At 40.9% G+C, this 24,084-nt stretch overlaps 2 protein-coding genes across 4 annotated transcripts in view; one reads left to right on the top strand and one right to left on the bottom strand.

Moving 5' to 3' along the window:
• pola1 (polymerase (DNA directed), alpha 1) overlaps positions 1-17,792 on the bottom strand; it is a 60,265-nt gene extending 42,473 nt beyond the window's left edge. The window contains exons 1-26 of one of the 2 annotated variants that reach the window (XM_015029826.1): positions 17,609-17,792; positions 16,711-16,838; positions 16,337-16,433; positions 16,179-16,253; positions 15,986-16,101; positions 15,773-15,835; positions 15,564-15,665; positions 15,290-15,449; positions 15,032-15,203; positions 14,268-14,440; positions 14,041-14,153; positions 13,834-13,947; positions 13,670-13,744; positions 13,449-13,587; positions 13,199-13,353; positions 12,347-12,431; positions 11,973-12,034; positions 11,525-11,614; positions 10,888-11,004; positions 10,602-10,777; positions 10,364-10,493; positions 9,856-9,975; positions 9,669-9,759; positions 9,469-9,593; positions 9,224-9,373; positions 8,501-8,623 (exon numbers count right to left, since the gene is read on the bottom strand). In XM_015029826.1, the coding sequence (XP_014885312.1) occupies positions 8,501-8,623; positions 9,224-9,373; positions 9,469-9,593; positions 9,669-9,759; positions 9,856-9,975; positions 10,364-10,493; positions 10,602-10,777; positions 10,888-11,004; positions 11,525-11,614; positions 11,973-12,034; positions 12,347-12,431; positions 13,199-13,353; positions 13,449-13,587; positions 13,670-13,744; positions 13,834-13,947; positions 14,041-14,153; positions 14,268-14,440; positions 15,032-15,203; positions 15,290-15,449; positions 15,564-15,665; positions 15,773-15,835; positions 15,986-16,101; positions 16,179-16,253; positions 16,337-16,433; positions 16,711-16,838; positions 17,609-17,657 (3,000 nt within the window). In that variant the 5' untranslated portion in view covers positions 17,658-17,792. The remainder of the gene's footprint in view (positions 1-8,500; positions 8,624-9,223; positions 9,374-9,468; positions 9,594-9,668; positions 9,760-9,855; positions 9,976-10,363; positions 10,494-10,601; positions 10,778-10,887; positions 11,005-11,524; positions 11,615-11,972; positions 12,035-12,346; positions 12,432-13,198; positions 13,354-13,448; positions 13,588-13,669; positions 13,745-13,833; positions 13,948-14,040; positions 14,154-14,267; positions 14,441-15,031; positions 15,204-15,289; positions 15,450-15,563; positions 15,666-15,772; positions 15,836-15,985; positions 16,102-16,178; positions 16,254-16,336; positions 16,434-16,710; positions 16,839-17,608) is intronic. The other variant, XM_015029827.1, reaches the window with a different exon arrangement.
• A 1,604-nt stretch (positions 17,793-19,396) lies between these two features.
• Positions 19,397-24,084, top strand: part of pcyt1ba (phosphate cytidylyltransferase 1B, choline a) — a 12,822-nt gene continuing 8,134 nt past the window's right edge. Inside the window, exons 1-2 of one of the 2 annotated variants that reach the window (XM_015029824.1) lie at positions 19,397-19,502; positions 23,255-23,354. In XM_015029824.1, the coding sequence (XP_014885310.1) occupies positions 19,422-19,502; positions 23,255-23,354 (181 nt within the window). In that variant the 5' untranslated portion in view covers positions 19,397-19,421. Of the gene's footprint in view, positions 19,503-20,597; positions 20,775-23,254; positions 23,355-24,084 lie in introns of those variants that run through there. The other variant, XM_015029825.1, reaches the window with a different exon arrangement.

Below are 24,084 nucleotides of genomic sequence, written 5' to 3'. Positions count from 1 at the left end.
CAAAGCGAGGCGACGTGGGAAGGCGAGCGAGGCGAGAATGCGTTGATGTAATTGACGAGCGGACTCTTTTTGGTTGCTTTTCCATACGCTGTCAGTTCCAGCAGGACGGACGGCTTTAAGGAATGAACCGTGTGAAAGACAAGTCGTTTGACCATGACTCTGGCATGTGTGTGCGACTGATGGTGCGTGAGCGCTCATCTTTAAACACATACCGACACACACATACTATACGGACCAATGCAAACACATTTCCCCCCGGGGTGGGAGGGCTGGAAGAATTCCTGAGTGTATGTCTTCGAGCCGGTGAGTACCCTCGTCACCACCGGACGTTCCCCCCATACTGCGGCCCAACAACTGAAAAAGCATTAAAGAGGGATCTCCTTTTACTTGATGTTAACCAGATATCTAATGTTCAAGGAGGCGACTAGATTTAGAAACCTGAACCAAAATATGAACTCCTGTTATAACGGTTACAGATATAATTAACGTCAAACAATCCAATCTATATAGACCTACAGGCCTAAAACTACATACTTTCAGTGATGTTGCTTATGTTTGTATCCCATAAATATATTATGTTTAAAATTTAAAAGTTCACTTTCAGTTAATTTAGTGGCAGGGGGTTTTTTATGGAAGTTACACTGAAAGAAAGAGAGAAAAAGAATCAGAAAGAAAAAGTGGAAAATGAGAAAGAAGGGAAGAAAGGCAGATACTGCAGGTGAATAGATGTACAGAGGAATAGTAGGATAAGGATTCTCTCCAGATTTGTTTGTGAGTTTTTGCTCACATTTTCATATCCCACTCTTCTCCAAAACTGAAGCCGCGCCCCCCCCAGAGTAAGTAGTTAACAGAAAACGTTCTAACATCTCATAAAGCCTTCACTTCCTGCGTGCCGTACATCGCTGGGTTTTCTAAGGTTTCAGCCTCTCAGCTTGTTGGTGTTAATAAACGGTAATTAGACCGGACAGTAATTGTGCGGCTCACTGAACGATCCAGGCTTGTGAATTGATTCCTCCCCCCCCCTCCCCCCAATTGTAGTCACTATTCCTGCTTATTCTGATCATGAAGACGACAGAAAGGGAAGCGTAATGCCTTTATTACTTATGCTATACGTCAAGTAAGTTTGGCATTTCACAAACATGGTTGCCTTAATTATCTTAACATATAACACAACATATAAAATATGTAAAACATATAAAAGCGTAAAAAGCAAACTGCTAAATTTCAACAAGGGATAGTTTCATTGCAGGCCTAATGAAGTTAAAAAACTTGCAGCACACAAAAGCTTCAAAAACATGGCAACCACAAGCTGTTTTTTTTTCTTCCCCTTTCAGAAGCACTAAGTTTGGATCCGACATTTCAAACGTGAGTGCTGTGAAGTGTTCTTTTATTACTGCTATATTTCAGCTTACAAGTGACATTTTTTTCCTTTGTGCAGCCCATTTTTAAAACATAATGCACCCAACAAATCTACCTTGAGACTGGAGGGATGCAGGCGTCAAGGCACCAGAAGACATAGTTTGGCTAAGTGGTGCAACAGCAGACTGTGACACTCAGAGGTGCTGCAGAAATGACCGGGAGACACATCTGCAGGAGTCGAGTTTAATTCTGTCCAGCTGACAAAAAAAAAAAAACAAAAAAAAAAAAAACTAACCCCAAATCGGGATTTTTTTTTTTTTTTAGATGCAATGGATTTAAACGCTTGATGTGTTAACAAAGCCCCTTAACAAAATGCCTTCCATATTTCTAACACCTGTCCGAATATTTCTCTCTAAGTGCTGCACTTTCCCACAGTCTGCCTTGACTTTTCCAGTTTCATTTAGTGGTTTTACAGTATTTTTCGTATTTTTCGTGTGTGTGCATGTGCACCTGGGTGCCTACTCATGAGCTGTATCCATTAGCTGCAAGTTATTACACCCTGCTGTGCTAATTGACGAGTGCTCCAGCCATATTGTGATAGCTGCCTTTTTCCTCAGTCGCTCCTGAAACTCAGATTTCCAACAGACTTATCTTCAAGATTTGTGTCTTGTCGTATTATCCGTTTGAATTCTCTTCATGCTTATCTGTATTAACATGCCGTTTGTTTTTTCCTTGCAGTAATGCGACTGGGAAAGAGGCCCTAGCTGGCCTGAGTCAAGCGGATGAAACCGAAGCAGACAACCGAGCATGCTGGTCGAAAAGAAAGAAGAAAAAAAAAGGAAGGATATCTGCAGGTATTTATATACACCGTACACCTTTCTGCTAATCAGCAGATCACAAGTGGCTTTTTGAACTTCAGCAGGGCAGAGGGCCCTTGTAAAAAGAGCCTTAACTACTGACGACTGTTTTGAAAAGCACTCAGCTGAAAAGCATTTTGGGATGACAGTCGGCCGACTGAAATAGCACCTGTGGGGGGAACACGGCACTGTCAGACCCGGGCGGAGGGTGGTTTGGCAACACACACACAAAGCCGGAGTACGCGCAGACGAAGCCGTGGTTTTTAAAACACTTATTCACCAAAAACAAGCTCACTGACAAAAGTGGAAGGAGGATTTGTAATTTTAAGGTGCATTTTCTTTCTCTGTGTCAAGGTAAAAATCCTTATTTCTTTTGCATGTGAGAATGTCTGATCGCAAATCACACGCACGCACACACACACACACACACCTGTCCTTGCAGATACCATATTTGTGTTCTCATGTCTGCTGCTTGGAAGGTCAGTCAGCTGTAAAGCTGCCTCTGATTTAATACAACCGGCTGAGATCACAACAGCCGGCTTCGACTGAAAATAAGCCGACAACGCCAACAATCCTCCTGTTGTTCGCTCAATTAATACGAGTCTCTTCCAACGGTAAAGCGGATGTCTTGTGGCATTGCACTGCACTGGTTCTGACACAGCCTAATAAGTCCCAGAATAACTTTTATAGGCTCTGTGTGGGATACGTTATTTATCTTTACATTTCAGGCATTGGTCATTATGTTTAGTTCCTGATGAAACTCATTTACTGTAAACTGTTTTTGACCTCCTGACTATAAATACGCCGACTTTATGGTGCTTCAATTAAAATCGAAACAAGCCATTTTGACCGAGTTTCCTTTCAGCGGCTCACGTGAGCGATAATGGCAGACAAGTAACTAAATCTGGACATTTAAAACTACTGTAAGACAAGTGAATCCAGAAAAGCCCCTGTGCAAGAATGAATAAATAATAAAACAAGTGATCCTAAAGAACACGTTATACAGCCTTCACATCTCTCCGCCAACAACTTGATCTAATTTAAGTGAAAAAAACTATTTCGTGTCTGAAACGTCACCGTTAAATAAATCTGTTTTTATGTTATTTTTTTCAGCTTTCATCAAGGACATTAACACTTCTAGTAGGGATATTGAATAAATGTCTTTCATTTCGTTATAGTATCAGACTGGAACAAAGCTACCAGCTTTTTCACTTCCAGCCTGAAGCCCCAGAAGAAAAAATGACCAAGTATGTCAAGTTAAAACCATTTACTAATTATTCATTCATTTACAGCTCTATATGTCATCCTGAGAAAGATGGCAGATGCTAGATCAATCTTTTATCAATTATAATCCCAGCCATTAGCCTGGTCTCACATGGCCTCATTAGTAGGTGTTACTAATGTCGCAGTTTAAAAGCTGAACTCAGCCCTTCCACCGTTAGCCCCTCACAGACGAGCTAACGTGGCCAAAATAGCATCACTGCTGCTCCCATGTGACTATTTGTTAAGTCCAGCTCTATCAGGAGCAAAGCCAGCTCTTTAAGGAGGAGGACCATGGGATCATGGAAACATCGCAGCCGCCAGAGACAGACACACACACACACACACACGCGCGCACTTGGGTCCAGATCCAGACTCATGAATACCAGCGTGACCGGGCTTATGCGCTTAAATCTAATTCACAGAAATGTAAAAATGACTCCTGTGACTCCGAGCTAGCAGGCACAACCGAAACTCTGAATGAAAGAACCGGGTGCAATGTCGCTAAGTCTAAAAGACGGCGTCGCAAATGAGACGCGATAGCGAGAGTTTAAATATTCCTCGATCTAATTCTGGGAAATGGTTTGTCACTCTCGAGACAAGACAGATGATGGAGAGTCTGAACGATGGACGCCTGGGGCAACAATATTTACTTAGCCTTCATTACAGCTATTTGCACGCATGTACGGACAGAGGTTTAACCTAAACCAAACTCTGACCTCTCCCCGCCGCCGGGGCTCTGTTACACAAGCCCCGCTTCTTCTAGTCTTCCCTTTGCATGCCTTCCTATAATGTCAGCAACGAGCTCCTGTCAGGCTGTTTTTAAACACAAGGACACAAACTCAATTACAGCAGAATGGCTTTCAGGAGTCATCCACTGTCCTGAGACACACAAACACCTGCTAATGGTTGTCAGATTTGCTGGCAAAAGGGGACAAAGGTCAAAGCAATCTGCAATCCACAACAATCAGCAGCTTCCACAAGCATCAGGGGACATAAACACACGGATGGGCTAACAACTCTGCTCAAAGTACAAGAAAAACAACCATTTTGGGTCCTGTTTCAGAGAACAGGACATGAAGTTAAACTGCTTTAGATGAATTATCTGTACCAATTGGCCAGAGTTAAGTTGTTGGGGTCTTTTTTCTACAGCTACAGTGTCCTGAAACTATTCATGTACCTTATACATCTTTACACCAAGTCAAAATTCTTAATGTGACAAGAAATTTTTCACATTAAATGATAAACGACACGATAAATGCCCATCCCTAATTCCTACGGTCCATTTCAAAAACAGTTTTCTTTTCACTCGTCAGATTTATAGAAAGCAAAATAAATCACTGTGCTCATGACTCCTAAGCAATCCTTTTTTGGGGGGGGCCCAAAATAAGGAAGGTTGGACACAAATACTTTGCACTATATCGACAGATACTATAAATTTTCCTAGATTGTCTCAATTATTGCGATAAACAATAACGCTGATAATGGCATAGTAATGCTGCAAGTGCGCCCTATCAAAGACCAATAAACTGTAATTTTTAAAAGAACGCTTAATTGAAACTGGAAGATATTTTAAATATCCAAAATAAAACCCAACAATCAAAAACCATTTAAAAAACTTAAATAAAAACACACAACCGAAATCATAAATAAACTTGCCCTACAAAATATTAATCATAAGAATGTAAATTATTTAGCTCATTTTAATTCATCATGTGATTAATTGCTTATTGCGACTGGCTTACAAATACTGAAAACCGTCGATAATTAATCAATTATGGGCTAATTTGTGTCTGTTTACCACAAATCTCCAAGAAAGTACACTTAAGCCTTAATGTAAATTAAAACTCAAGAGTTAAACCATCCGGTGATTACAGAGGTCTAATAACCAGCAGTCAGCGGACAATAAAAGTCTGCCTCGTGGGATAAATACATTAATCAGCCGGTCATAACCCACATGTGAGGGAGATATCTGTGTTGCATATATCTGTTCCTCTCTGCATTCAACTGTTCTCTGGCCAACATACAAAAGAACCCAAAATATCACAGAGGGGTTGAGGGGGACATCAATCTGTAGAGGACCCTCAGCCGTGTAATCCTAAACCTTCACCTTCCTCTTAATACCCATCAAGTCCCCCTTTTAATACCCACACATTCCGGGACAGAGTAGGCCCACAACAAATGGTCCTCCGACAAAGGGCAGAGTTCGGCCAGTAGTACACGGAGGGTGACATGTGTGCGTCTGTGCACATTTCTACAGTCAGACTCAGAGAAGGGGATAACTGGGGGGGGGGGATTTCTTTCGTTACTCTTAAGTAAGCTAATTTGAGGCACTTCGGCCAAAAGTCTGTCAACTCTCTCTAAGCCTCCACATCTGAAACCCGCCGGGGGTCCGAGAAGCCGCCGTGGCTCCCGGCCCGTCCCGCTCCGCCGAGGCCTCGGGTTAAAACGAGAGTGAGAGAAAGATGAGAGCCGGACCAATCAATAAATACGCAGAACACATGCACATTCACCAGGGACACCCGTCCAAACAGATGAGAGCGGTGGGAGGGGAGGGATTTACACGGCGGACAAAGTGGTGATCAGTGTACATGTTACAATTATAAAAATAAAAAGCCTCCTAAATCATGAGATGAAAGTGGAGTGCAAATGTGATGATTAAAAAGGGGGCAGGAGTGCAAATGGCAATACCCACAAATACACCAGAAACGCAGCTATAAATGCCAGCTGGCTTTTCTGGCTCGCTGCAGATGGAAACTACCGAGAACTTCTCGCATGATGTTCTATTAACTCCGGGCCACCGCAGAAATTCAGTCAAACTTCACTTTTTACTGTGTAAATCTGCTGCGAGGGGACGGCTCAACCTAGCTTCTCTGACTGTTTTAACTTTTACCAACTACCACAATCGGTCCATCTTGTAATAAAAGCGGGAGTCCCTGTGTTGTGTGCAACATAAATAGAGCTAGCTACTCGCAGAATCATAGATACAAAGTAAACAAAACACCAATACTGGGTGAAGCAGGATCTCCCGCTACATCAGCAAACTGAGGCGCATTTTAAGTACTGAACCCTCAGAGGGTTTTAGATGTTACTGACGACCTTTTGATGCTCGGGTCTGCAATGCGTCACATCACTCCTCACTGTATGTGATGCACTAATGCAGTAACCCCCCCCCAGACCACCAGTCCACTTATATTTACTGTCCCGTCAGCACACAAGGTAACTTAAGGAAATATCAGAGGTAACCCCGACCAAAAATATATGCCGCCCTGCAAAAGTATACACACCCGTTGAACTTTGAGATTTGAGGCATTAAAAACACAAACTTTGATGCGCTTTGCTGGGATTTCATAGACCAACACAAAGCTGTGCATAAATGTGGAGAAGAAGGACGTCGCCTGAATGTTTGAAAGGAATACGAAGCTAGAAAGGGCAGCATGCTTTAGTATTCAGTTCTCTTTATTCAGACACCCCTAAATAAAATGCAGTATCAATAAGTGGGTTCGGAAATTTGCCAACTTGTAGAGTCTGTCTGTATTTAAGTGTTAAATTATCTGTTTGTTAGAGAACATTGGCAAATAATCAGCATCATGGAAACCAAGGAAAATACCAGGCCAGTAAAGGATGAAGTCAAGTTTTAAGTGGAGTTATATTTTGTAGATTTTTAGTTCTGATCATTTCTGAAACTCTCCCATTTAACAGTTATGTGTTCATCTGTGTTGATCTATCACTAAAAATGCCAATGAAATACAAATTTATTTTGTGGTTATAATGTGACAAAATCAGAAAAAGTTACCAGCAGTTCTGCAAATCTCTGTAAATGTAACCAAATTTATTTTATGGGAAAACTAAGGCTTAGAAAGAGTTGAGATCTACTTTTTAACAAAAACATACTTTTTTTTTATTATTAAATGGCTACTCACTCAATCTAAGTTTTGACCTCACTAAAGCATCAGCTCTTAGAGATTACTGACAGTTTTAGATAAGGGCTCCCTACAAGACTGTCTAAACTAAATACAACCCAAAACTGTTTAAGGCAACTCCTGTGGGAGGAGGCCATATTTCCATTCAAAGGAAAGTGGAAAAACAGCCCACTTATCGCCAAAGACTGTTGATGTAACCGAGATGAAGCAAAGCAGGCAGGAGGGTAAATGTAATTAATCCGTCCACCTCTGGCTGGTGACAGACAGCGGCTGTAAGTGTGCAGGCAGAGAAACTCCCACCTGCACCGGCGAATCAAACACACAATTTTAACAATGTAGCTCTGTCAGATGAACATCAAGCATGACTGGAGGCACAAATGGACTGACAAAATAACAAACACACACGGCGAGTTGGTGTCCTGCCCTCCGTCAGACAGCACAATGAGTGTGTAAGGGGATCTTAATGAAGGAGTCCCCCGAGGCAAAGCCTGATGCCTCCGCTGAGGACTTGTACCATTGGAGCTCATTAAATGAACATGAGTACCATCACTGACATGACGGGAGTGTGTGTGTGTGTGTGTGGTGTTCAGTTACAATGCCAGCTTTAGCCATTTGTGTCATGCAGAACACATGCTGCTTTGGATAAATTTATTGGATGTGCACGTCTGTCGGCCCTTAAATGGAGAACGTGAACATTTCCTAACGCATCTATTGGCATTTTTATCACTGGAAAGGTCACAGATTTGAAAAATAAAAGACACTAAAAAAACATGAGTTGGGATCTGGCTGAATGGAAGGGGGGAGAAATGTTCACATTTAAAAACAGAGAAGAGCCAAAGGTGGGGAGGACACGGAGAAATTCCTCAAGGAAAATAATACCAAGTATGAGGTAAGACGGGCCACACATAAAAATTCAGAAACCAAAGAAATATATATATATATATTAAATTGGTGAAAATGTGAACTATGGCTTAACAGTGCCATCTTGTGGATGAAAATCATAGTGCTTCCAGCAAGGTCATTCAATTCACCTAGCTTTGAAGGCCTTGAATATTAATTGCGACGCTGAAAGTTAAACATTTATTTGCAGCTCAGTTTTACCTCTCTCCCCTTGTGGGTGACCAGAGCAGCGAGTGGTTTAGCATAGAAGCGGCTGTAGCTGAATCCCAGACAGCCGTACATGCTGTTAGCAGTCAGCTTCAAGGCCTTCTGACGGATGTCGTACTGAGAGGGAAGGAACAGAAAACAGTTTAGAAACTCACAACAAGAAAAACTTACATTTTTTTACATTTGTTCTCAGCAAGAAATTATGCTGCCGTGTTCAACTTTCACCCAGTTAACGTATTTATGTTTTATCACGATACAACCACAAACTTTAATTTATATGAAAGGGGATTGTTATATCACCTGATTTCAGGTTTTCAACATTTTTTATTTAGTTGTCATAGGTTAGAAGGAAGAATATACTGTAAATACTACGGATCACTATCAGATTTTTTTATTTGTCAAAGATTTGGATAACAACTCATCATTTTCTTTCTGCTTCACTATGTTAGGCTGGTTTGTCGCATAAAATCCAGATGAAATTCATTCAATTTGTGGTTGTAACATGACAAAAAGCAAATATTTAATTCAAGAAAGCTAATACTTCTGGAAACGCCAACCGCTCAAGAAATAAAAGATGAAGCAAATTCAAAGGAATTTGGGAGAATGAATTTAAAACGCATCGTCACTCACTACTTATAGTTATAATGTAGATAAAACAAACACTGATTAAATGCTTTTGTTCAACAAGGACTTGCGCATCATTATAGAAGGACAAACCTGCATGTAGAGATCTGGATTGATGTCTTGTTGTTTCATGAGCTGCTTAACTTGTTTACGCCGTTCAACCAGTTTTCTGATTTCCCTGGGCAGGATTCCCATTTCCAGGTTGGAATCTGGAATCTCAGGAATCTCCTCTGGCTCATCATCCTGTTACGAAGTGTGTACAAAGGTCGGGATTTATTAATCTGCCTGACGAAGCACATCGGTTGTAATTCATCTGGACGCAAGTGAGTTCCACTCACGTCGGTCTTTTTGTGGGAGTTCTGCGCCTGCCTCTGGACTGTGGTGAAGCAAATGTTGAACTCTTGGATGATTGAAGGGTACAAGCTGTTGAAGTCGAGCAGCAGCACAAACTTATCATAGAAACCTGAGTGGACAAATGAGATGGGGTCAGAAAACGGACTCGATTCAAAGCCAATCAACATTTTTGGGAAACACTTACCGACTTTCGGATCCAGCACCAGACCTCCAGCGTAGGCTGCCTTCTTCTTCCTCTTACCCTTTCCTGCATCTACATCGTCCTCTCCCTCAACCTAGATCAATCCAATCACAGGGGGAAAAAAAACGTGTTTAAAAACATGCAATTTAAAAAAAAAAGTACATTTTTGTGCAGTTCTATGAGTACTTACAGTGTCCAGATGGGCCTTTTTAAAGGACGGTTTGTCAGGGACAATAAAGTTTTTGTCGTGGAAGGCATGAAGCAGCAGGAACTCGTTCCTCTCAGAGCGACCGCCCATTAGCGTGCGAGACTGCAGAGAGGCCGCAGAGAGAAACGCAGTTAGAAGCACAAGAAATTAAAATTAGGACAAAATAAACAGAACAACTTGAGACAATACCTGGATATGTTTTTAAGCAAGACTCGTGTCTAGAATATATACTTTACATCTTTTTTTTTTCATGTCCAAAATCACTGAAACTGTGAATGCCTTTCTCAATCTATTAAATGTAGCGACTGAGCAGATCGTTTGGGCGAGCCCTCGGGTCAAAATTTTATTTAGAACGATGATTTAAAAAGGTGATTAAAATGCTAACAATCATGATTAATCAACCAAAGAGACAGACGGAATTTAATAGTTAGGGAAAACAAAAGGAACAGTGAGTTTTGAAGAGGCATATGGTTGAACTGTTGAACGTTACCAGGACGTTGCCGGCGATGCTGGTGATCTGCAGGGCGAGGGGCAGCACATTAAGCTCACACATGATCTGGAGGATCAGCTTTGCGTCAGTCCACGTCAACTCCAGCAGGTACAGCAGGTGAGGAGAGTCGCTGAGGGCAAAACGAGGCACATTTTACAATAGACCAGCTTCATTTCCCTCACTCCTTTCTAACACGGTAGTGGCTCGCGTTGGGTTAGCCGTGAGCTTTGAAATTCACCTGTAGAGATTTCTGATGCTCTCCTGAGGAACTGCGACCCGCTCCACCTTCAGCACCTGAGCTGCAAGCTCCGTCAGATGGTAACTTTTACAACGAATCAGCTCTTTGGCCGAGATCTCCACGTCACACACCAGACGGCCACACGTTGCACTCTTCTCCGCAAACGCTCCACGGCCCTGAAGAAGCCAGGAATACAACATAGCGGAGAAAACACGAAATGAAAGATTTATTTATTTACAAACCTGCTGCAAAAGCATATTTCTGCTTCTGATTCCGTTTTTCTTACCCCCAATTTGGGCATATTTGCCCTCCTGAGGCGTCCGATCTTAGACCAGTGGGGGACCTTGCACACATTGATCCTCTGCAGGAGAACTTCCAGATCAAAACCGAAGATATCGTGACCCTGCAGGTAAAAGCAGGTGACGATTCAAAGAGTCGCTGAATACTGGCTTCCCTAAACTCTGCTGTTTAGCTGAACAATAGAAACTTCCAGGTGGCAGTGACGTATAAAGCTGTCCAATTTGTGACTCCAACTAGTGACCCGCCAACACATATTTTATCCAGTTTTATTAAGAAAATTCAAAATTTACTTTTAAGCAGAAACAACAAGTTCCTTCTGCTAAGCTACAAGAGACAAAAAAAATCCAGTCAAATTCTGAAGTTTATTGTTAGAACAGATGTATGAAAGCTACAAAAAAAAATAAATAAAAAATTAGAGATTATCTTCCTTTACGAGAATAAAATCATACTGAAAAGGCTAACTGAGCCTTCTTCCTCATCAAAGTGTCAGTGTGGTGCATTCACTCATCAGGAATAAACAGATCGTACTTTCTGTTCCCAACCAGACGGACGAGCTTAAACGCCTCCATTTCACATCAATGTGGATTTTTAGTATTTGCTTGTACAACTGGTTTGCTGCTCACCACCAACACATCAGGGTCGATTTTGTGCATCTTGGCCAGGAAGCAGCCGAGCAAGGTCCGCTCTGAAGTTGCCATCTCCACCTTCACTTTCTTTAAAAAAAAAAAAAAAAAAAAAGACTGAGGTCAGTGGGAAGGTTTATCATTCATTTTATACAGCAAAATGTATTCTTAGTAAAACGTCTGGGCTTGCAATCACTATTAGAAGACATCATTTGTACTGCAATTGAGAAATGAGAAATGAATTTTCAGTGCGTCTTAAAGAACGGGTGGAGGATAGAAAATTGGCTTAAATATGAGCAGCAGCTTCAAGTGATGGTTAAAATTATGGCTACACAATATATGAAAATCTTTCAATGGTATTCATATTGGTAAGTATTCTCCATTCATTATTAAAATAAACAGAAGCAGTGCTGCTAAAGCTAGGGTCTGTCCATGCGTGGTCACTCGCCTTCTTCTTGACAGCGTCTTTGAAGTCGTAAGGAAAAATGCAGTCAGATGGTTTACTGATCACTGAGGAGAAAAATGGTTACAATCAGTTTGTTTGAAATCTCATCCAAGTTTTTATTACAAATTTGTCAACTTTGGTCATTACAGGCGACTGTGGCTCAATGAGAAAGTATTGCAATCCAAAAACTTGTGGGATCACAACAGCCTTCGGTTAAGACACTTAACCCCAAGCAGCCTAACGACCTCAGTACCCGTTTAGGTGTCTGTGAGTGTGGCTGTGTGAGCGCTTTGACTATAGAAATACTATTTAAATTCACTGCTTTTACCAAGTGATTAACATCAAAATACCAACAGCAGAAAATGCTCAACACTTACCACAGAAATGAGTTTGATAGGGAGGCTGAGGAGGAGCTTTATCCATATGGAAGCTGTAGTGGATGAGCGCAACAAGAGACACGATCTGCAGAAAAATCAATGTTGCATTAAGCGAAAAATGTGTCCAACCCCGTTAATCTACTGCATAGATTACTTTTTTAAAAAAAATATATATATATACAGGATATAGAAGTGTTTCCTACAGCAAGTATAAAGGCAATTCTAGGTAAAAGAAAAAATATATTTGGCCACAGAGTGGAAAGCTTCCACCCAAATATTTAGATATTTCTTGATGAATTTCACACATTTACCAAAAGAATATCTAATTTAAAGACATACATTTACAATATGAACCTACGATACTAACAACTTGTGAATTTGCATGAAAGTCGCTTAATGTGATTATAAAGTCAAACATGTCAAATGTAAATTCATAATGACACATGGTGAATTTATAGATGCATTTCTGGCTATTTTCAAAGTGTAAGTGGTACATCTGGACTCTGGCGTCAGAACATCTCCCACGTATCTCAAAAAAACGACAGATTTTGTTGTAGCAAATGGCAGAGAATTTCCCAGATTTAAAATATGTCTTTAATCATAAAATCGTATCCTTATTTCCCAAAAACATACAACTTATACAAATTTTTATCTTGTAAACATGTAAAAACATCATCTTCCGCTGCCAGATTTTTTTCTCCTCCATTTATCTACAATTGTTCTAGTACTTCATTGTAGTTTTCAAACTCAATTTAGAAAAAGAAAAACATCCATATTTTTCCACATTACTGGGAAGAACAAAGTTTCACTATAACATAAATGTTTTCCAAGCGCTAAATCAAATATCCCAACCTCATTGTGGTGCGTCTTGGGGTTCTGAACCGTCTTGAGGCTTATGGACATTACGGTTACGGGTGGAGGCGGCAGATCTTTAATCACAGAAACCAAATCACTTCTCACAGCGAGAGCCTCCACCTTACACCAGCTGACCGATTGGTTCATCAGCTCTAACAAAGACGAGGTGGAGAAGTTAGAGCTGCAGGGGAAATTGTTTAGAGGCATGGCTCAAAGAAATAAGTCATATTAATGGCACCGTTCTTACGTGGTGTCTTGATGTCCAACCAGCAGGGTCCTTTAATCTTCCTACTGAGAAGGAAGTGCTCCAGGCTGGAGGTGTTTGTTCCAAAAACATGGGAAAATGTCGTCCCTTTAAGGTCAGTCGGCAAAGCAGGAAAGTCTGCCTGTAAAAATAAAACTATCCTAATGAACCAGCGTCAACCTGGGATAGATTTTAGGACGTTTTGCTCATGTGTGCCTGCTTACAGAGTATCTCACTTCCAAGTAGTCGCACTGACTGGGCACGTCAGGAATTTCAAAAGCATAGCTCTTCTCCACTTTCTGCAAAGACAGAAGAAAACATAGGCATTTATGCCTGTTTTCTAAAAAAAAAAAAATAAATAAATAATCAAGCTGTAACCAATTCTGACCTTAGATTTGAACTTCATAATCTTGAACTTCTCAGAAAGCTCGTTGAACTCCTGGTAAACGTCCATCATCCCCACTGGTTGATCCGACACTTCTCCGGTCTTCGGATTTGTTTTCTGTTTTTATTGGGCAATAAAAACAGTTCAGATATGAGCAGTTTTCATCAGGAATAAGTCAAATGCAGTTCTCACTGAGCGTGCGACACTTACGAATTCCCGAGGGAGAAGGTACATCGTTCTGTCAATGTTCTTCACAGTAACGCAGCAGCTGACATAAGACTGCGCCGACTCGATCCACACTTTCCCGAACAGATACACCACGCCTGGGATGCAATTTAAAGTCAAACATCAAGTTAGAAAATCTCAACAATGCTTCTTCTAAAGAAAAAAACCAAAACATTTTGTTTATTTTGATGAAAAGTGCCTAAATACCACACCTGGTTGGTTGTATGGGTCTTCGAAAGCATCCAACCAATAGAATCGGAAGACCTGCTCCCCATCCGTGCCCTCCACTAGAGGGAGCTTGCTGGAGTCGACCTGCACCTCTGCTGGAGCTTCACTGACTCCACCTGCAGCCTCCTGTCCCCAAGAGCTTCCAACTCTGTTGGGCCTAAAAACAAGAACAAATACAAATATCTTCTAAAAACATAATATATTTCACATGTTCTTTCTAATAGTGATTCTAGATATGCATCTTGATATGATTCATTTGTCAGATTAAAAGTACCTATTAAAAAGAACCTTTAAATGGGTATCAAGCACTTTTTTTTATTATGTACACATTTCAGGTGTTTTTTTTTTTATTGATCTGCTGTATTCAGACTTTTAATGTTATGTTTTATTTGCTGCAATTGGAAAATCATCATAATTAACCAAAACAAAAGCTGGAAAACATCAGTTTGTGTGTAATTAATCTTTATATGGTTCTTTTCTGAGGGAATTTAGTTATTGGAATAATTTATTGAATGGGACTGTAAGTGTCAGAGATATCTTAAGAGGACAAATACACAGAGAAATCAGTTGTATGATTTCAGAGCCAGTCAATTTTTAACTCGATTGGTTTTGATCGATGTCCAGGCACTTGGGGGGGAAAAAAAACAAAACAATCTGATCTTTACACCTTACTTTAGGTGGGATTAACTTGATGCTTAGGGAAAAACATCTAAGGACATCTGTGAGTTTGTATCTGCAGCTAACTCACAGCAGAACCGGATCCTGACGTTCAGCTTTGTGCTCCACTTTAACTTCAGTCGCCGTCAACCCTCCTTTGGGTTCAAGTTTGGCTTCATCTTTAGCTACAGCCTTCTCCTCCTCATGCTCAACCTCCATTGGCTCATCAAAATCGACCCCCTCAAAAGCCAGACTGTCGTCCTCTGTAACAGACAGCATCATCGAGACTGGTTTTGTCTTATTGTGAAGCAGCTAAAAAGCAACGAAAGCCCCTGACATTTTATCTAACCTCTCTCTTCGTTTGGCTCCTGCAGCTCCGCTTCATGTTTTTCTGGAAGAACCTCGGTTGTTGCAGGTGGAGGAGGACGGGCAGAAGGCTGGGGAGAGGGGTCCAGAGGCGGAGGTCGGATCACCTTGGCTTTTAATCCATAAGTTGAGGGCTTCTCCTGCTACATCAGGGTGTTTGCATAATTCAATTGTGATGTTTGCGCTGACAGATTCGTGCAAAACCTCCACATAAACAGCAATAAAACTAAATGTAGGTCAGGACATGATGGCTTCACCTTTGCCATCTGAGGTTTGAGGGAGAACGGGTTCATGATTGATCCCACCGTCTTCTTTTTCTTCAGGGTAACCAAAGGTGGAGGAGTGAGAGCTGACGGTTTCTGGAATCGCAGATGAATAAGGTATTAGAGAGGTTAAAGGCAGCAGGAACTATTTCCCAGTCCTGTCAGTGGGAGAATGTTTGGTTTAATTCTCCACTCAAGCAAACCTCATTGTGTAGATCTTGTAAAATATCTCCTAACAAGTCATCTTTGGACAGATCTACATCTTTCTGTAAGAGAAAAAAAAAATTACAAAACATGAGAAAAATGTAAGAACATCATCTAATGTCTGACAAACCATCTACAGCATACTTTACGAAAAGATTAAGTGTGCAGTGAGTTTAGAGAATATCTTGTCAAAGACTCTCATAAATACCGACCTCTGCAGGCCTCTTAACGTTGCTGTTCATGAAGAGACTCTTAATAGTGTTAGGCTTCGCTACCGAAGATTTCTTCAGAGTTTTCTTTGACTCTCCCCCTTTTGCGCCCCCTTTTCCTGGAAGCACAAACCAAATACTTAAGCACAAGATATCTGTATTTTTCAATTCTTCAAAAGGATTTTCAGCTTGTTACCTTTGCTTTCAACAACATCGTCGTCTAAATCGTCGTCGAAGATCTCTCGCCCATCTTCAACATATCCTGTGCCGTCTGAAAGAAGGAAGGTGTTACTTGGCATAAAGAACCCTCCATCAGCCTGCGCTCTGCAGTGGTTTCTCAAAACCAGATCTCACCATCGTCAATAATCCAGTCGTCCTCCTGCCTCTCTCGCACCATTTTCGAGTATTGCTGCTCGTCCACCTCTTCGTAAACGCTGGTGATCTCCTCCACCTGCAAAAGGCAAACACCAGCTAAACACAGACTGAAGAGAAGCACAGCAGAAAACCGTCTTACGTTCACTTCAATTGAACTTTATGAATTAATATCTAGAAAAACAAATGGGTTTTTCAAAGTTTCTTGAACGGTGAGCACTATGATGGAAAGTTGAGTGGAAGAAAAACAGCACAGCAAAAAAAAAAAAAAAAAAGTCTCCCCTTGCCACTGGTTTTATGAATTGCATAAAGAATCTTTACAAGCATGCAAAACAGAAACATATTGTCTTTATCACCTCATATTTGATCTTTTCCCCCTTTTTGGCCTTCTTGAGCTGCTCCAGCGCTGACTTCCTGCCCACCTTCTCCCGCTTCTCTCGTCTGGAGCGAGACTTGGCCAGACTGCAGGCGTCGCCCTTCTCATCTGAAGAGAGTCACACAATGTTTTTTTTAACACAATCCTCCATTTCTGCTACATTTACACAGAATTAGACATAAAATACTAAAACAATACACTTTTATGAATAAAAAAAGGTCATATTAGAGGTGAATTTCAACAACAAAAACTAAACAATTCACTTTTTTTGATCAAACTAAAAAAATTGTTTGACCACTCTCCAATGAAGGCCACGAGAGCCAATTAAACCATAAATAGTAATATGAATATTTACAAAATGCTCGTAAATAGCCTTATGACCCTTATATGTAGCAACAATTGCTACTTTAAGGTGACCTTTCTGATTGGCATTGTGTGGAAGCACAGCTGTATGTTTCACATCAGAGATATTTCTTATTCATTTGAATTTTTTGTAGAAGTTTTTATACTTTTTAATGACCCGCTAACCAGCCAGGTGAATTTGATTAGCAGCGAATGGATGGACACATTGCGGTAATTCTTTTGGAAGTAAAGCTGTAGTAAGGCTGAAACGAACAATGACGCTGAGTGAAATTCTTGCCTTCTGAAGTATCCCAATTGTTCCTTTTCACCTTTTTTATCAAGAACAAATACCAGATTCACGTGACAAACCTCATTTGAATCTATCTAATCCCGTCATAAAGACACAAGCAGTACCCTATGCCAAAGCCTGTTAGCAAGTGTTAAACTAAGCTAGCCGTCGTGTTAGCTAATAATTTCAATTTGAACGCCTAAACAAGCAGCTGTCCTGTAACGGAAAACCGGAGAAACAAACTCACCACCGTCCGGAACGTCCATGTCTTTATCTGGGTCTGCCACCGGAGCCATTACTTCTGTTATTTGGTCTTTATTCCGACAACTGAATGACAGCAGCAGCACAACAACACAGCAACCCGCGCCAAAGCGCCTTCCCGGGGAAAGTCATATGCAGGAAATGACATCACGCTGCTGTCAGCCAATTACCGGATATGCTGTTTATAATAAGCCCAGAAGGGGGCGACATTGGTCTATCTAAATTCAGCCATAAATCGTAAAGTGGTTTTACTGTGTTTTATATATATAGGAAGTTCACTAACCTGATGGATTACATTTAATTTGCATTTTATATCATTGTATTAAAACGTAGCTACGTCCAACATCCAAACATTTATAAAGCTATTATTTTTATTTTTTTTATTATTTGTTTATGAAATGGGAAGAGAAAATTTTCATCTCTTAATTCAGTCAGAAAGGCTAATCATAAAGCCACCCCTTCTCTATTTTGCCAAAGTGAGCAAGTTATTTTAATTTCAGAGGAAAAGAGTTTAATATGCTGTTTAAAGGTACTAATTGATTTAACAAGAGAAATCTTTTCAAGTAAAAATAATTAAATCTTCACCTTTTCTATCTCGCTATCTAGTCTATTCCATGTAATTTTATTCAGTATGAAATGTTTGTCTAATAAATAACCTTGTCCTTCCTTAATATACCATTTGTGACGACAATTTTAGGCTATTGTTCTCCAGTTTTTAGTGTCTGTGTCACTGTACCTCCATGATGTCCGTTGCCACAGAAACGAAGCCGGTCTGTAAAGGGCACAATAGATTACTGTCCCAGACTGGGGCCACAGAGGAACTACAGTACAAGCAATAATGAAAACACAAAGCACAGTTTGTCTCTTATTCAAGCGTCTCACTTGAGCTTTCTGCGTAAACACCGTAAAAGCTTATCTAAGAATTGCGTACAATAATATTTACTAGATGTATTCGTGTGGGAGTATTTAGAATAGTATTTAGAAAAGCTATATGCTCATCTTCCTTTTAGCCATAGTATTTTTAAAGAAGTGATAAGTTTACCTAATGTTCATGCAGTTTAACTTAGCAAAGCATTACTTCTCTCCAGGATCTTTGGGAAACATTTTTATGTAAAAGCACAAAAAAATGTTGTTTACACTGGAAAGGTGAGTAACAAGTAATCATTACTGTAGAGAAGTAGTATTAAATATCTGGCTCTCATAAAGACACTGTAATCAGGCACATTCTGTGAGTTGTTTGTTGTTAAAATAATAACACACAGGGTATATAAAAAAAACCCTGATATGTGTGTGAGTGTGTTTATCTATATATATATATATATATATATATATATATATATATATATATATATATATATATATATGTATTTGCTTTGATACTCATGGATATAACCATGTATATTTTACGAATATTTTATCACAGCACCACTTTTGAATTGAGTTACAAGAAAGAAAGAAAGAAAGAAAAAAACACTTTTCAACGATACCCTATTTAGATGAATCTGTGGCATCATATGAATTAATGGTTACAAGCAGTCGCATGTTATACATGAAGTTAAGTACAATAGGAGGGGGATTCATGCATGTCTGACAGCCGGATTATCTGCTGTATGTGGCGCGGTGTGGACGGTGGCCGACACTTATCAGAGGGGAGCAGCTGATCTGTGTCTGGGACGGGCTGGACAGGGCGGGACGTATTTGTTCTGCTGTGCTGTAGCAAAACGGACATATTAAAAAAAAAAAGAAGAAGAAGAAAAAGAGGACAGAGCTCACTTATTTCAGTCTACCACAGGAGCAAGATGGTGAAACAGCGCCGCGTCAGAGTGAACCCCGGCTGCGCGGCTGTTACGCCTCTTTGTTGCAGAAGAGGATCGTGGAAGGTAAGATAAGTTTAAAATATTGACTAGACGTATTTCTTTTTTTATTTACTTATCTTTTTAGGGATAGGGTTACAGTTTGACGCATTTTCCACGTCTAAATAAAATAGGAATAAACTGCTTTACCGTTGAAAAGAGAGGAAGAGCCTGGTTTTGGCGGGGAAGTCGGAGTTTAATATATTTTATAACACGCTGTAACGTAAGTAAGTTTACAGTTAGTTCTATATGTATTGAACATTTGACCTAAATATTTAGTATTCATGCTCTGCTTACTGTTTTGTTTGTAATCGTGAAACGGTTTCGTCCACCAATCATCACAGTTTATGTTGCTACGGCGGGCGATGATTGGTCCGAATTTGGGAGCTCTCTTTCCTCTCCGCCGTCACCATAGAAATGGTCCAGATGGTCTCCTTAGACCGACGCTCCACTCACATTATTTACCTAATCTCTCATATGAAAAGCGTAACACAATGTTGTGGAGTTATGACTGTTGCAGTCCCTTGTAATTATTGTAGCTCGGATTATTATTATTATTATTTTTATCATTCTCTTTAAATATCAAAGTTATACTTTGAGGCAGCTTGATATTAGAAATAGCCGTGAGTGAGACCTCTTCCATGCGTCTTTGTCTGCAGCAGCTTCGGGGTTACAGTGGGTGCGCCCTATTTGTCAACCGGAGAGGCAATTGATGCGCCGGGTAGGCGTGGTCGGCACATTCTGTACACATGATGCGCCTTACAGACCCACTGGGCAGAAACCGATTTCTACCATGTGAGTTATAGAAATGCTTGAGATTTTTGTCTTCTTCTTCTTCTTCTTCTTCTTCTTCTTATTATTATTATTATTATTATTATTATTATTATTATTATTATTATTATTGTTGTTGTACTTTTTTTAGAGTCTTTACTTATTGTGAAAGCTTAGATTATTAAATATTTAGAGCAACACGATGCATATCTTACTTAAATCTGTTGTGGGATTGTGTCTTCTTTAAAAAAAAAAAAATCTCCCCCCACCTTGATTCCACATCGCTTCTAGCCAGGTCTTTCCCCGGCTGACTGTGAAGGACTGCACCCCGTGGGAAGAAGGGCAAGAAGGAGGGAGAGGGAGACAGACAGAGGAGAGAGTGGGCGGGGAAAATAGAGGAGACAGTGGTGAGGAGAGCAGCATCTCCTCATTGATGCTGAGTCACAAAACAGAGAGAAATCAGCTGCATCCCATGAGGCTTTGGGAAAAATGGAGGAGCTAGAACACACCTGCCCTCATCCCCGGACGGTAGGGAGGATGTGCACGGCTGTTTGCTTGCCTATCTGTGAGATGAGAGTGTGTATACTAACTGTGTGTGTGTGTGTGTGTGTGTGTGTGTGTGTGTGTGTGTGTGTGTGTGTGTGTGTGTGTGTGAGGAAGGGAGACAGGAAGTAGGGGGGAAAACAAAAGGTTCCTCCTCTGTCCCCTGTTATGAAACAGATCCTGGATTGCATGTGCCTGAAGGAGATGCTCAGAGTGCTGAGTGGACGGTGTTGTTGTTGTTGAGGGGGCTGCCAAAGGAAGAGAAATGTCCTGCTGAGTGAGAACTGTCGCAGTGAAATCACAGAGCCTCCTGCGTTGGGATACTCTGCTTTATTCCTCCTTGACACAAATCATGCTGTCAGCCCTTTTGTCTCCACCGAGTCGTCATTTACCTATTTCTTCTTTGCCTCAGCCTGTTTTCTTTACGGCAGTCTCTCTCTTGGCTAGTCATGCTATGGCTACTGGCTTGTGTCCTTTTTTTTTTTTCCTCCCCTGCCGCTTTAATCCTTCTTAGGCCAGATGCTGTATCTGGTGCCAGATCGGGCTTTACAGTGAGCACGCTCCAGCCGCACGCCCTGATAGGCCCTTGTACTCTCCTGATCACAAAGTTTAACCTTGGCCATCTGCTCTTTGCTAACTCTCAACAATCTCACCATGCCCAAGGAATCACATGCCCAAGGAATCACAAGTGATGAGGCGTCTTCCTGAAGGGAAGACGCTCAGACAGCTGCTGCTGTCTGAGCTTCTAGTTTTTCCTGTTTAAATTACACACAGCAAAAATGTTGGAGGAAAAAGCTTCAAGTTAAATGTATCGTTCATTGGAGTAGCACAGTCCAAAAAATCCTACCCTTTGGACTTAATTGAGTACATTATGTGTTTCAAAAAGTCAAATAATTGTTTTCAACACCCATATTTTTGTGGCATCGCAATTATGTTTTTATTTTTCATTGGTCTACCACCATAAAAGGATTTTAGCTGGAATGGGTGATTTGAGCTTTTTGAGAATGAAATCTCCAGTTTGGTCAAGGATAAAACAGAAGATGAACTTCATTCCCTTCATTTGTTAAATAGGATGTGTCATACTGTGGGCCTGTTTATGTTTCAAAGAACAGTGTTAGAGCACATCGTGAGGTTTTTTTTTTTTTTGGACTATTGTGATATTTTCATATAAAATCTATGGGTTTTGACCAGAAAAGAGAAAATTCATTTTCAATTGATCTTCTTGCTGGATGAAGATCTTAAACATGCAGCCGAATCAACGCAGAAATCAACTTTCTTCTTTGTCCATCACACTTTCCAGACCTAATAGAAAACTTGTGGCGTGAAAGACGAGCCAGCACTTTGGAGAACCCAAAGAGCTTGGGCAAAGAAGAATCCTCCAAATTACTGAAATATGACAGTAATGTAAAAAAAAATCGCTGTTCTATTCCCTACAGGAGGTTGCAGAGAGTACTAACAGCAGAGATAGTTGCCAATAAGTTGCAGGGGTTCTGCATCTCCAAAAATGCTATCTAATTTCAAAAGCAGAGCTAAGACGCACAGAGCAAGAGTAAACTTGCACCTGTGTTAATGTAAAAGCAACGAATTCTATATTTTCATGTGGCGTCTTTATAGTTATTTGTTGCCTGTTTAATTACTGCACAACAGTTGAGTCCAGACTGCAGCCCACATCTTTGGCTTACTCCAGACATTTTTATCTGTCATCCACAAATTTAATACCAAGCAACTGTTTCTGCGTTTCTTACAAAATGCTTGTGTCCAGAACCACCTCGCAGTTTCTCTGCGACTGAAGGTCTACGAAATCCCCCAAGCCCCCTACAACTAATTACCTGTTTACCTGAAACCCACTATCGTTTCAGACTCTATTTTTTCACCGCTGCTCCTGGAGGAGCCACTGACGTCAGGGGCCTGACTGAACCCGTTTCCATGTTCTCTTCCTCCTCTCACACTCCCACAGCTTTCTGCTCTGCTCTGTCTCTCTTTCACGGGTGTGAATGAGATTTGGTGAATACTCCCCTGCAGTCAACAGATGGCACACGAACACAGTTTATTTTTTACATTTTAATTTTTTTTCAGGAGGGCTCACATTGCAGCGTTTTGACCTTGATAACAGTCTTGGCACTTACAAATTAGTATATCCCGTTATCTGGTTTGTCCGTCTGTTATCTCTGGTTTTAATTTCCTGTCAGAGTGGGAGAGAGTTCACTTCTCCCTTCCAGCGCCACGCTAACCAAAGATTTTTGTCCTCTCTGTCATGTTCAGTGCATACAGTTGATTGCGGCGAGAGGTGAGTGTCGGTGATCAATAGCACTGAGTGCAGCTCTTTCTGTCTCCGCTGTCTCAGAGTGCAGAGTGAGCATCAGATGTAGTCAATACCTTAATGGTGGTTTTCTGTAAGTGGCGAGGGAAGGGGCAAATGGCTGTTCTCCTGGGTCTTCCTTTAACCCAGTCCCTTTCTGACTCAGACTCTCACCGAGCCTGCCATCTTCGCCACGGAGACCAGCTGCGACTGTCGAGCGCCTCACGAGAAGCTCAGCATCACGCAGGCCCGCAGAGGCACCCCAGGTACACGTTCACCTTCACGCTGCTTTTATCCTCATTCTTCGCTTCGTCTTTGTTTGACTTCCTCCCCCATTTTGAAAGTCATGTTTTATAAGCTGTGTCTGAAGTCCTTGCATTTGCAAAACTATTCAGATCTCTAACTTTTTCATATTCTCACATTACAACCACAGACTTGAATGGCTTATGTGGGGTTAAGCACACCCCACATATGAAGGCTCTAGTTTTCAATGCGTCTGTCGTGGGTTCGCTTCCCAGTCTTCCCCTTCTCTCATTACTTTTTTTTGTCAATTTACTACCAAATAAAAGCCACTAGAGCAATTAAAACCTTTTCCCCCAGAAACTATTGGCCACCAATAATCCCCAAATTCATTTTAAAATACATTAGATGCTACAAAAACACCAGCACCAGTTGCAGTATGTAATCTACTTTTATTGCAAAACATCAAACAACACCGACAGCAATATGCAACAAAGGTCATACATTCATGGTACTTTGCACTGAAGGTGAAGTGTGCTTTGAAAGTTCATTGGAAGCGGCCATGGATGGTCTTGTGATCACTGATGGTGAAGTGTCTTTGGTGCTGCTCTTGTTTCATCAACATCATGGAGGAAGACTTCCAGCCTGGAAGGAAAAACAAGAAATATAGCAGAAACATTAGGATAATAAATAAATATTTTAAAAAGTAGTGTGACCAAAACTAATCAGACTCACCTGTGTGTATCTCCGTCATAT

This window comes from Poecilia latipinna, unplaced genomic scaffold (genome assembly GCF_001443285.1).
Source record: "Poecilia latipinna isolate Pla-1442-1.1 unplaced genomic scaffold, P_latipinna-1.0 Scaffold164, whole genome shotgun sequence".
Classification (NCBI taxonomy): domain Eukaryota; kingdom Metazoa; phylum Chordata; class Actinopteri; order Cyprinodontiformes; family Poeciliidae; genus Poecilia; species Poecilia latipinna.
Note: the sequence above shows the minus strand (reverse complement) of the source record. Positions and strands in the feature narration are given on the sequence as shown.